Source organism: Oncorhynchus tshawytscha, linkage group LG22 (genome assembly GCF_018296145.1).
Source record: "Oncorhynchus tshawytscha isolate Ot180627B linkage group LG22, Otsh_v2.0, whole genome shotgun sequence".
In the NCBI taxonomy this organism is placed as follows: Eukaryota; Metazoa; Chordata; class Actinopteri; order Salmoniformes; family Salmonidae; genus Oncorhynchus; species Oncorhynchus tshawytscha.
In genome coordinates this window covers 27762561-27774626 of record NC_056450.1, presented here as the reverse complement: position 1 = coordinate 27774626, position 12066 = coordinate 27762561, and the positions used below count along the sequence as shown (strand labels likewise).

Here is a 12066-nt window from a genome sequence, read left to right as displayed (position 1 = left end):
GTTGTCATCTATGCATAGTCACTTGAATTAACTCTACCTACATGTACGTACCACCTCAACTAACCCCCGCACATTGACTCTGTATCGGCACCCCCCTGTATATATTGTTATTTTTTTTACTGCTGCTCTTTAATTACTTGTTACTTTTCTCTTATTCTTATCAGTATTTTTTCAAACTGTACTGTTGGTTAGGGGCTCGTAAGTAAGCATTTCACTGTAAGGTCTACACCTGTTGTATTCAGCGCATGTGACTAATCAAATTGGATTGGTGAGTCCATGGCCCCATCCTGTCAATGGTACAGGCTGGTGGCAGTGTTGTAATGTTGTAGGGAATGTTTTCCTGGCACACGTTTGATCCCTTGATACAAATTGAGCAGCCTTTTCATGCCCAAAATATTTCAGCCTGTCCTGGAAGCAAAGGGAGGTCTGAACTGGTACGAGATGGGTGTACCTAATAAACTGGCCCCTGAGTGTCTATCCACTTCTTTCCAGTTCAAAATGTTTATGTGTACCATATGGTGAAAGGGGGATACCTAGTCAGTTGTACAACTGAATGCATTCAACTGTGTCTTCTGCATTTAACCCAACCCCTCTGAATCAAAGAAGTGTGGGGGGCTGCCTTAATTGACATCCACTTCATCGGCACCTGGGGAACAACTGCCTTGCTCAGCGGCAGAACAACAGATTTTTACCTTCTCAGATCAGGGATTCAATCCAGCAACCTTTCGGGTTACTGGCCCAACGCTCCTACACGCCAGGCTACCTGCCACCTGTTTGCCAGCTTCATACAACAACACCTCAGCATATAGTGTATCAGTCTAAAAATAGACAGTTGTTCTGGAGGTTCCTCATATTGATTCTGGAGGCCAGACCCTTTCACTGTTTCCTCTCCAGGCTGAGCACCACAGCAGTGGTGTGGCTTTAATGTTTCCCCTGCCTGGTCTCCTGGGGCGGCAGGTAGCCTAGTGGTTAGAGTGTCGGACTAGTAACTGAAAGGTTGCTAGATTAAATCCCAGAGCTGACAATGTAAAAATCTGCCGTTCTGCCTGAACAAGGCAGTTCCTAGGCCGTCATTGAAAAAAATAATTTGTTCTTAATTACTGACTTGCATAGTTAAAAAATTTTTTAAATGAGTGGTTCTTTGTTATGGGAATCTCCCATCTACCTTTACTGTTTCACCCCCTCCATCCTCTGGGACATCTCAGAACATACACGTAACTCAATGTATTCTCAGGTGTGGGGACTAAATCATGTTGTGTGAATCGTATATGTCTCTTTACTCTGTGCTCACACACATGTTTTTCTGTGTGTCCCCAGGTGTAGCCTAGCATCCCTGCTCACTATCGCCCTCCATGGTAAGCTGGAGTACTACACCAGCATTATGAAGGATCTGCTGGTGGATCTGATCGATGCCTCGGCCGCCAAGAACCCCAAGCTGATGCTGCGACGGACAGAGTCTGTGGTGGAGAAGATGCTCACCAACTGGATGTCCATCTGCATGTACAGCTACCTCAAGGTGAGGGAGGGAGGGAGGCAGGGAGGAAGTTGTGAAAAGAGAAGGAGTGAGACAATAGAACGTAACGTAATGACAATAGAACGAGACTCCCGTCAAACGTTTTTGTATCCAGTCACGAGTATTCCCTGTCCAGTTGGTTACAGTCTGGGCCTTTTACTGACAAACAGTCTCAATGTTAATGTTATGTTATCAACTTGTTACTGTGTTTTCTGCAGGAGACCGTGGGCGAGCCCTTCTTCCTGCTACTGTGTGCCATCAAGCAGCAGATCAACAAGGGTTCTATAGATGCCATCACAGGGAAGGCCCGGTACACACTGAACGAGGAGTGGCTGCTCAGAGAGAACGTTGAGGCCAAGCCACAGGTCAGTCACCACACAACAACGCACGTCATATACTGCCCACTGATTGGTTCACCTCTTGCTATGTGCATATATCATATGTCCATCGTATGATAGAGTTTACAATATCTCAACTATGTGTAGCTTAATCACTCAACGGGAATAATGAACCAGCTTAATCACTCAATGGGAATAATGAACCAGCTTAATCAATCAACAGGAATAATCAAACATCTGAAGTAAAAGAAGTTGACGTTGACATTCACTGCCTCCCTCTCTCTGTGTGTCCAGAACATCAACGTATCGTTCCAGGGATGTGGTATGGACTCTCTGGCCGTGAAGGTTGTGAACACAGACACCATCTGTCAGGTGAAGGAGAAGATTCTAGAGGCCTTCTATAAGAACCTGCCCTTCTCCCAGTGGCCCCGGGCAGAGGACGTAGACCTGGGTGAGAAAAGTCACTTTCATTTCACCTTCAACTCCCCAGTTGTGGAAGTAATGCCATGCAAAGGAGCTATTTGACCAATTATTACTTCGTAGCTTAACTAACATCAAATGAAATTGTATTCCTCACATACACAGTTTACAGCAGGTATAAAAGGTGCAGCGAAATACTTGTGTGCTAGCTCCCTCAACATTGCAGTACAATATCAATAACAAGTAAACTGATGTGTACACAATAGGGCATACAGTATAGATAATGAACAATAGGGCATACAGTATAGATAATGAACAATAGGGTTTACAGTATAGATAATGAACAATAGGGCATACAGTGTAGATAATGAACAATAGGGCATACAGTATAGATAATGAACAATAGGGTATACAGTATAGATAATGAACAATAGGGCATACAGTGTAGATAATGAACAATAGGGCATACAGTGTAGATAATGAACAATAGTATGTATAGATAATAATAGGGAACAATAGGGCATACAGTGTAGATAATGAACAATAGGGCATACAGTATAGATAATGAACAATAGGGTATACAGTATAGATAATGAACAATAGGGCATACAGTATAGATAATGAACAATAGGGCATACAGTATAGATAATGAACAATAGGGCATACAGTATAGATAATGAACAATAGGGTATACAGTATAGATAATGAACAATAGGGCATACAGTATAGATAGAACAATAATGTATAGACAATACAGTATAGATAATGAACAATAGGGTATACAGTATAGATAATGAACAATAGGGTTTACAGTATAGATAATGAACAATAGGATATACAGTATAGATCATGGACAATAGGATATACAGTATAGATAATGAACAATAGGGTTTACAGCATAGATAATGAACAATAGGGTTTACAGTATAGATAATGAACAATAGGGTTTACAGTATAGATAATGAACAATAGGATATACAGTATTGATAATGAACAATAGGGTATACAGTATAGATAATGAACAATAGGGTATACAGTATAGATAATGAACAATAGGGCATACAGTATAGATAATGAACAATAGGGTTTACAGTATAGATAATGAACAATAGGGTTTACAGTATAGATAATGAACAATAGGATATACAGTATAGATAATGAACAATAGGGTATACAGTATAGATAATGAACAATAGGGTATACAGTATAGATAATGAACAATAGGGTTTACAGTATAGATAATGAACAATAGGATATACAGTATAGATAATGAACAATAGGGTATACAGTATAGATAATGAACAATAGGGTTTACAGTATAGATAATGAACAATAGGGTTTACAGTATAGATAATGAACAGTAGGATATACAGTATAGATAATGAACAATAGGGTATACAGTATAGATAATGAACAATAGGGTTTACAGTATAGATAATGAACAGTAGGGTTTACAGTATAGATAATGAACAATAGGGTTTACAGTATAGATAATGAACAATAGGGTTTACAGTATAGATAATGAACAATAGGGTTTACAGTATAGATAATGAACAATAGGGTTTACAGTATAGATAATGAACAATAGGATATATAATGAATGTGCTATGTCAAGTATGACAGTATTTAAAAACATAAAGTGGCTAGTGTCTTGGTCATGCAGTTAAATACATAGTATATAATAGAACAGCTGTGTGTGTGTGTGCGTGTGTGCGTGTGTGTGTGTGTTGGGGGGGGGGCGGGGTGGGGTGGTTGGAATTGTGGAGAGTCGGTGCATCGGTTAAAAGTCTCTGAGGTGAAAATAGTCTCTAATGTGCAGATTCTCTCTAAGGTGAAAATAGTCTCTAATGTGCAGATTCTCTCTAAGGTGAAAATAGTCTCTAATGTGCAGATTGTCTCTGAGGTGAAAATAGTCTCTAAGGTGCAGATTGTCTCTGAGGTGAAAATAGTCTCTAATGTGCAGATGGTCTCTGAGGTGAAAATAGTCTCTAAGGTGCAGATTGTCTTTGAGGTGAAAATAGTCTCTAATGTGCAGATTGTCTCTGAGGTGAAAATAGTCTCTAATGTGCAGATTGTCTCTGAGGTGAAAATAGGTGCAGGGCAACAGATAGGGTTAGCTGTTCAGCAGTCTGATGGCCTGGTGGTAGAAGCTGTCTCAGAGCCTGTTGGTCCAAGACCTGATGCTCTGATAACATTTTCCAGATGGTAACAGAGTGAACAGTTCATGGCTCAGGTGACTCTAGTCCTTGACATGAAACTAGTACAGTACAGTAGAAAGCTAAATGCATTTAAACATTCATTACATGTATTGCCTCCCCCTCCTCCTCTCCTGCAGAGTGGTTTGCTTCTGGTAGTAACAGCAGGATCCTCCAGGACCTGGATAACACCTCTGTGATGGAGGATGGCAGGAAGAAACTCAACACAGTCACACATTACCAGGCAAGGATCTGCTCCCATCATACACACCCTGTGTGTGTGTGTGTGTGTGTGTGTGTGTGTGTGTGTGTGTGTGTGTGTGTGTGTGTGTGTGTGTGTGTGTGTGTGTGTGTGTGTGTGTGTGTGTGTGTGTGTGTGTGTGTGTGTGTGTGTGTGTGTGTGTGTGTGTGTGTGTGCGTGCGTGTGAAAGAGAGGTGAGGGTGAGAAGTCACTGTAAATGTTGACATCTTGACTGCTCAATGGGTGCCACATTAATTTTATGTGTGGGTGACTGTGTGTGTGTTAGTCTATGTGCAGTTTGTCTGTCTGATCATACACATGCAGTGTGTCATTGTCTGTGAGTATCTGTGTCTTTGCACTTTCTATTGTCTTGGTATGTTTGGTATGTGTCAGAGTATTTCAGTGTGTATGTGTGTGTGTAAACAGCTGGGCAGTGACCCCTAACATTTGCCCTGTTACCTGTGCTGTTAAGTGCTTTGCTTAGTCAGTGCTGGGAAGGCAGCGAGGCACAGCATGTACTAACAGTTTCAGTTCACTGGCAATGCTGTTCAAACCATTTCACTGTGTTGACTTTACTGAGCCCCCCGCCCCAAAACACACACGCACAAACACTCAAACTCTCTCACACACACACACACACACACACACACACACACACACACACACACACACACACACACACACACACACCCTGAGGCAGCGGTTAATGATCCAGTTCTTGTGCCCCATGTCTCTCACCCCTGACCCTGTGACCTCTAACCCCACCTCCAGATCCCAGAGGGGGCGTCATTCGCCATGAGCATGAAAGACAAGAGAGACAACACCCTGGGGAGAGGTAGGTCTCACACACACACACACTCTGTCACCTTGTCACACACCCCTACATGCTTAAAAAAACATATACACATACTTTATTAAGGTAAAACCGCATACACTCATCTCATCTTGAGCACATTAGACACATATATATACACACACACACCAAACCACAGACATACATTCATTTCAAACCACAAACATGCTGTATCCACATAAACACACTAACTTAATCATACACACAAGCATGCACACACACACACTGATACACAGGCACACACACACACAGTGGATTTAGACTTTTCAACAGCATGGTTTATATCAGTAACCATAAGCATGAACAGTTGACTCCTCTGCTGGGCCGTCAACGTTCCGGTTCAGTTTGGGAGGGTCTGCTAACCTCATCCAGAACAGGACTTCGGTTCTGACAGACTGCTCTGTCCATCCCAATGATTAGGGCCTCTCCTCTAATTCATACTGGGCCAGAGACAGGCTAAAGTGGTCCAAACTGGGCCAGCAGCTCAAAGGCCAGGCCTAATGGATTTGTAGTACACCTTGACTAATGTAAAACACCTTTCCCCCTCTCTGTGATTAGCTAAAACCGGCCTGTCCTGCCAATACTAGGCCTGGAGTAATGAGAGCACAGCCACTATTGGGCTGTGTTTGTGTGTGCTCACACGTGCGTGTGTGTAAACCAGGGAGAGAGTGAACCTCTGGTCTGACGAAGCGTGAGCATTATAAACTCATTACACTGGCTCCAGCACCAATCACAGACTCTGTCTGCCTCTCTCTGTTTCTTTTCAGCTTTTCTCTCTCATTCTTTCACTCATAATCTTTTCTTTTTTTTTCATCGCTCTCTAATTATACTCTCTCTTTGATTTCCATAAACCTCTGTCTCTTCATGAGTGCTTCCTTTTTTTCTGTCTATTACTTGTCTCCCCTCCGGTCTTCTTTCATTCTCTCTCTCACTCTCTCCTTCTCTCATTGTTTTGTTCTGTTTTTTTCTCTCCCTCTGCAGCCAAAGACTTGGACACAGAGAAATATGTCCATTTGGTAAGTACACACACACACACACACACACACACACACACACACACACACACACACACACACACACACACACACACACACACAAGCACACACACACACACACACACACACACACACACACACACACACACACACACACACAAGCACACACACACACACAAGCACACACACGGACAGAGAGCTTTGTCATTCACCTCTATTAACCCCATTCAGTCTGTCATCAGCCCCATTGGTCTCAGAGAGAGCTCAGTTTAACGCAGACAGACACAGGGATCGCCTGAGCAATAAATCATTAACTACACACTTTCATAAGAGTGTGTGTGAGCGCATGCATGTAGGAAAGAACATGACAGCACTAATACCACATAAGCCATTGAAAAAACTCAGACTCAGATATGCTAACTTTCAGTTCGAAAAAATGAGTTCTCTGGCATACATATCACTGAGAGAATAGCTTTAGTCATTTCTTGAGCAGTTATTTGTTGATGTAGCACATATTATGGTGTGCTGGCCTAGATTGGCTCAGTAGAGTGAAACCAACATTGTCCTTTCTTTCTCCTCCACCTCCACACCCCTGTCCTGTAGGAGCATGTTAGACACCTCATACTGGTTTACTGTACAGCAATCAGAGAAACTTCCAAAATGTTGCAATGTCCGTTGCAGCATTTCATAAAGTGACATCATGTTAGTCAGACCTCATAAATCCCCACTGTCGTTCCTGGGTGGTGTTCAGTACTTAGAAGTGAGTGAAAACATTTTGAAATGGTCAAAGTATTAACTGAAACTCTCATACAAGAACACTTGTTTTCATTTCATCTCCCTGTCAAATGTTAGTCACACCTCCGTAGTAGATTCCTATTTAGATTTAGGTTATATCCCCACCATGCTGATTGGATGTTTTTGTACCCTGACCTCTAACCTCTGCCCCCGCCCTTCTAGGTCTTGCCTCATGATGAGCCGTTTGAGAATAAGAAGTCCCACAGACAGAGTCATCGTAAGAAGGTCCTCCCTGAGATCTACCTAACCCGCCTCCTCTCCACCAAGGTAAGCACACAACCCACAGTGTGGCAGCCATCTTGAATGAGCCACAGTGTACAACCAGAACAGTGACAGAAAGCCGTGCCAGCCTTTCCTGGATGCCCATCTGTTACTGCTTCAGCTAACCAACTGCTTATCATGTCAATTATGAGCATACTTAGAGAGATGGAGACCCACACAGATCCAAAAGTGAGGCTTAAATGCAAAAATACAAGTTATTTATAAGATCATCATCATGATTCCCAAACTAGTACGATTGTGATCCTTAACAGTTTGGCATGACAGTCACAACTCAAGTAGTTGGCTAAAGCAGAGGCATCATTCCATCATCGTTGGCAATCAATCCATCATCAGTTCTATTTACAGTGATATGGGGCGGCAGGTAGCCTAGTGGTTAGAGCGTTAGACTTGTAACTGAAGGTTGCAAGATCGAATCCCTGAGCTGACAAGGTGGGGGGAAAAAAATGTTCTTAACTGACTTGCCTAGTTAAATAAAGGTAAAAAAACAATCCCAGAATTCCAAACAATCCAATTCTGGTTCCATGTCTGATCCCATCTGTGTTGTGGTTTCGTAGGGAACACTGCAGAAGTTCCTCGATGACTTGTTCCAGGCCATCCTCAGTATTCCTGCAGAGCGTCCGCCGCTGGCAATCAAATACTTCTTTGACTTCCTGGAGGAGCAGGCGGACAAGAGGGGCATCACCGACCCCGACACCCTGCACATCTGGAAGACCAACTGGTAGCTTGGGGAATGAGATGCATCTACTCATCAATGAAGCAGTATAGTATCCATAATGCAAGATGTTCATAAAGCTCACATAATGTTGTCTCATCTCTATAGTTTACCTCTGCGTTTCTGGGTGAACATCCTGAAGAACCCTCAGTTTGTGTTTGACATTGAAAAGACGGACCACATGGACGCCTGTCTGTCTGTCATTGCCCAGGCCTTCATAGATGCCTGCTCTGTTTCAGACCTGCAGCTGGGCAAGGTGAGACACACACATTACACATGTATAAACAATTACTGTTAAGTGATCGCACTCAACGCATTCACATGGTTACAAAGACACACTGTATTGCACATGAGACACACACACATTACAATCATTGTGGAAAACTCAGATGTGAAATGACAATGTTGAATAGTGAACCATCATATTTTTGTAAAAATTATCTAATAATGAAAGAGAAGGATTGCTGTTTTGAATATGGGAAAGGTGGAAAAATGATTGTTATCCATCAATAATGATAAGCCACCAGGTATAGACAACCATGATGGGACACTATTGAGAATCATAGCAGACTGTATTGCCACCCCTATTTCCTATATCTTAAACCAAAGCCTAAAAAACGTGGACGGAAGCTAAAGTCATTCCACTGCCTAAAAATAGTAAAGCACCCTTTGCTGCTTCTAGCAGCCACCCAATCAGTTTGCTGCCTTTTCTTAGTAAACTGATAGCATTGTATTTGGTTAAACACAATTCTCTCTATTTTTCAGAGAACAAGTTAACAACTAACTTTCAGCATGCATGTAGAGCAGGGTACTAAACTTGTATTGCACTGACTCAGATGAGATGACTGGCTAAAAGAAATGGATAATAAGATCATAGTTGGAGCTGTATTGTTAGATTTCAGTGCAGACTTTGTTGGGGCTCCCAAGTGGCCAGCGGTCCAAGGCACTGTATCTCAGTGCTCAAGGCGTCACTACAGACCCTGGTTCGATACCAGGCTGTATCACAACCAGATGTGATTGGGAGTCCCATAGGATGACGCACAATTGGCCCAGCGTCGTTCGGGTCAGGGTTTGGCCGGGATAGGCCGTCATTGTTAATAAGAATTTGTTCTTAACTGACTTGCATACAGTGGGGAGAACAAGTATTTGACACACTGCCGATTTTGCAGGTTTCCCTACTTACAACGCATGTAGAAGTCTGTCATTTCTATCATAGGTACACTTCAACTGTGAGAGACGGAATCTAAAACAAAAATCCAGAAAATCACATTGTATGATTTTTAAGTAATTAATATGCATTTTATTGCATGACATAAGTATTTGAGACATCAGAAAAGCAGAACTTAATATTTGGTACAGAAACCTTTGTTTGCAATTACAGAGATCATACATTTCCTGTAGTTCTTGACCAGGTTTGCACACACTGCAGCAGGGATTTTGGCCCAGTCCTCCATACAGACCTTCTCCAGATCCTTTAGGTTTCAGGGCTGTCGCTGGGCAATACGGACTTTCAGCTCCCTCCAAAGATTTTCTATTGGGTTCAGGTCTGGAGACTGGCTAGGCCACTGCAGGACCTTGAGATGCTTCTTAGGGAGCCACTCCTTAGTTGCCCTGGCTGTGTGTTTCGGGTCGTTGTCATGCTGGAAGACCCAGCCACGACCCATCTTCAATGCTCTTACTGAGGGAAGGAGGTTGTTGGCCAAGATCTCGCGATACATGGTCCCATCCATCCTCCCCTCAATACGGTGCAGTCGTCCTGTCCCCTTTGCAGAAAAGCATCCCCAAAGAATGATGTTTCCACCTTCATGCTTCATGGTTGGGATTGTGTTCTTGGGGTTGTACTCATCCTTCTTCTTCCCCCAAACATGGCGAGTGGAGTTTAGACCAAAAAGCTCTATTTTTGTCTCATCAGACCACATGACCTTCTCCCATTCCTCCTCTGGATCATCCAGATGGTCATTGGCAAACTTCAGATGGGCCTGGACATGCGCTGGCTTGAGCAGGGGGACCTTACCTGCGCTGCAGGATTTTAATCCATGACGGCGTAGTGGTTTTTCTTTGAGACTGTGGTCCCAGCTCTCTTCAGATCATTGACCAGGTCCTGCCGTGTAGTTCTAGGCTGATCCCTCACCTTCCTTATGATCATTGATGCCCCACGAGGTGAGATCTTGCATGGAGCCCCAGACCGAGGGTGATTGACCGTCATCTTGAACTTCTTCCATTTTCTAATAATTGCGCCAACAGTTGTTGCCTTCTCACCAAGCTGCTTGCCTATTGTCCTGTAGCCCATCCCAGCCTTGTGCAGGTATACAATTTTATCCTTGATGTCCTTACACAGCTCTCTGGTCTTGGCCATTGTGTAGAGGTTGGAGTCTGTTTGATTGAGTGTGTGGACAGGTGTCTTTTATACAGGTAACGAGTTCAAACAGGTGCAGTTAGTACAGGTAATGAGTGGAGAACAGGAGGGCCTCTTAAAGAAAAACTAACAGGTCTGTGAGAGCTGGAATTCTTACTGGTTGGTAGGTGATCAAATACTTATGTCATGCAATAAAATGCAAATTAATTACTTGAAAATCATACAATGTGATTTTCTGGATTTTTGTTTTAGATTCTGTCTCTCACAGTTGAAGTGTACCTATGATAAAAAATTACAGACCTCTACATGCTTTGTAAGTAGGGAAAACCTGCAAAATCGGCAGTGTATCAAATACTTGTTCTCCCCACTGTAGTTAAATTAACATAAAATAAAATGTTTAAATGTTATTGAAATAACTCACTTGCTATGGCTTTAGATCACCTGCCATCACATTGTTTGAGAGTTATTTATCCAATATAAGCTTCTCTAAGATGAAATATGTACAGTGTGGTGTCCCTCAGGGCAGTTGCCTTGGGTCATTACTCTTCTCTATTTATTTATTTTTACAATTGATTTGCCACTGGTCTTACACAAAGCTACAGAATTACTATGTATGCAGATGATTCCACACTCTACATGTCAGCATCCAAAGCCAGTGAGCTCTAAATATCAGAATGGTATCAGAATGGGTGATTAATAATAAATAGGTCTTAAATACATCTAATACTGAAAGCATTGTATTTGGTTCAAAACATTCTTTAACCTGTTAACTCTCAACTGGAGTTGTGCATAAAGGTGTGACCATTGAGAAAGTTGAGGAAACTAAACTCCTAGGTACAACATTGGATGGCCAGTTATCATGGTCAAGTTATATTGACGAAGTTGTTGTGAAGATGGGGAAGGGGTATGTCTGTTACAAGAAGATGTTCTGTGTTCTTGACACAAACATCAACTGTACTAGTTGTTCAGTCTCTGGTCTTGTCCCATCTTGATTACTGTCTGGTAATTTGGTCAAGTGAAGCAAGGAAAGAGCTAGCAAAGCTACTGCTGGCTCAAAGAATAGCAGTACACCTTACCCTTTTAATTGCACATACAGAACAAACATCAATATCATGCAAGCCGGTCTTTCCTGGTTGGGGGTTGACGAGAGATTAGCTGCTTCTCGTTTAGTTTCAATGAGAAATAAACTCAGAAGAAAACAAGAAACGTCCTCTCACTGTCAACTGCGTTTATTTTCAGCAAACTTAACATGTGTAAATATTTGTATGAACATAACAAGATTCAACAACTGAGACATAAACTGAACAAGTTCCACAGACATGTGGCTATGGAATAATGTGTCCCTGAACAAAGGGGGGGTCAAAAT

General features: G+C 42.4%; 1 protein-coding gene across 1 annotated transcript in view; it reads left to right on the top strand.

Moving 5' to 3' along the window:
* LOC112222240 (plexin-D1-like) overlaps nt 1–12066 on the top strand; it is a 118275-nt gene that overhangs the window by 96455 nt on the left and 9754 nt on the right. The window contains exons 25-33 of the mRNA XM_042304015.1: nt 1318–1516; nt 1732–1878; nt 2146–2302; nt 4607–4710; nt 5479–5542; nt 6542–6576; nt 7513–7617; nt 8187–8350; nt 8453–8600. Of these exons, the coding sequence (XP_042159949.1) occupies nt 1318–1516; nt 1732–1878; nt 2146–2302; nt 4607–4710; nt 5479–5542; nt 6542–6576; nt 7513–7617; nt 8187–8350; nt 8453–8600 (1123 nt within the window). The remainder of the gene's footprint in view (nt 1–1317; nt 1517–1731; nt 1879–2145; nt 2303–4606; nt 4711–5478; nt 5543–6541; nt 6577–7512; nt 7618–8186; nt 8351–8452; nt 8601–12066) is intronic.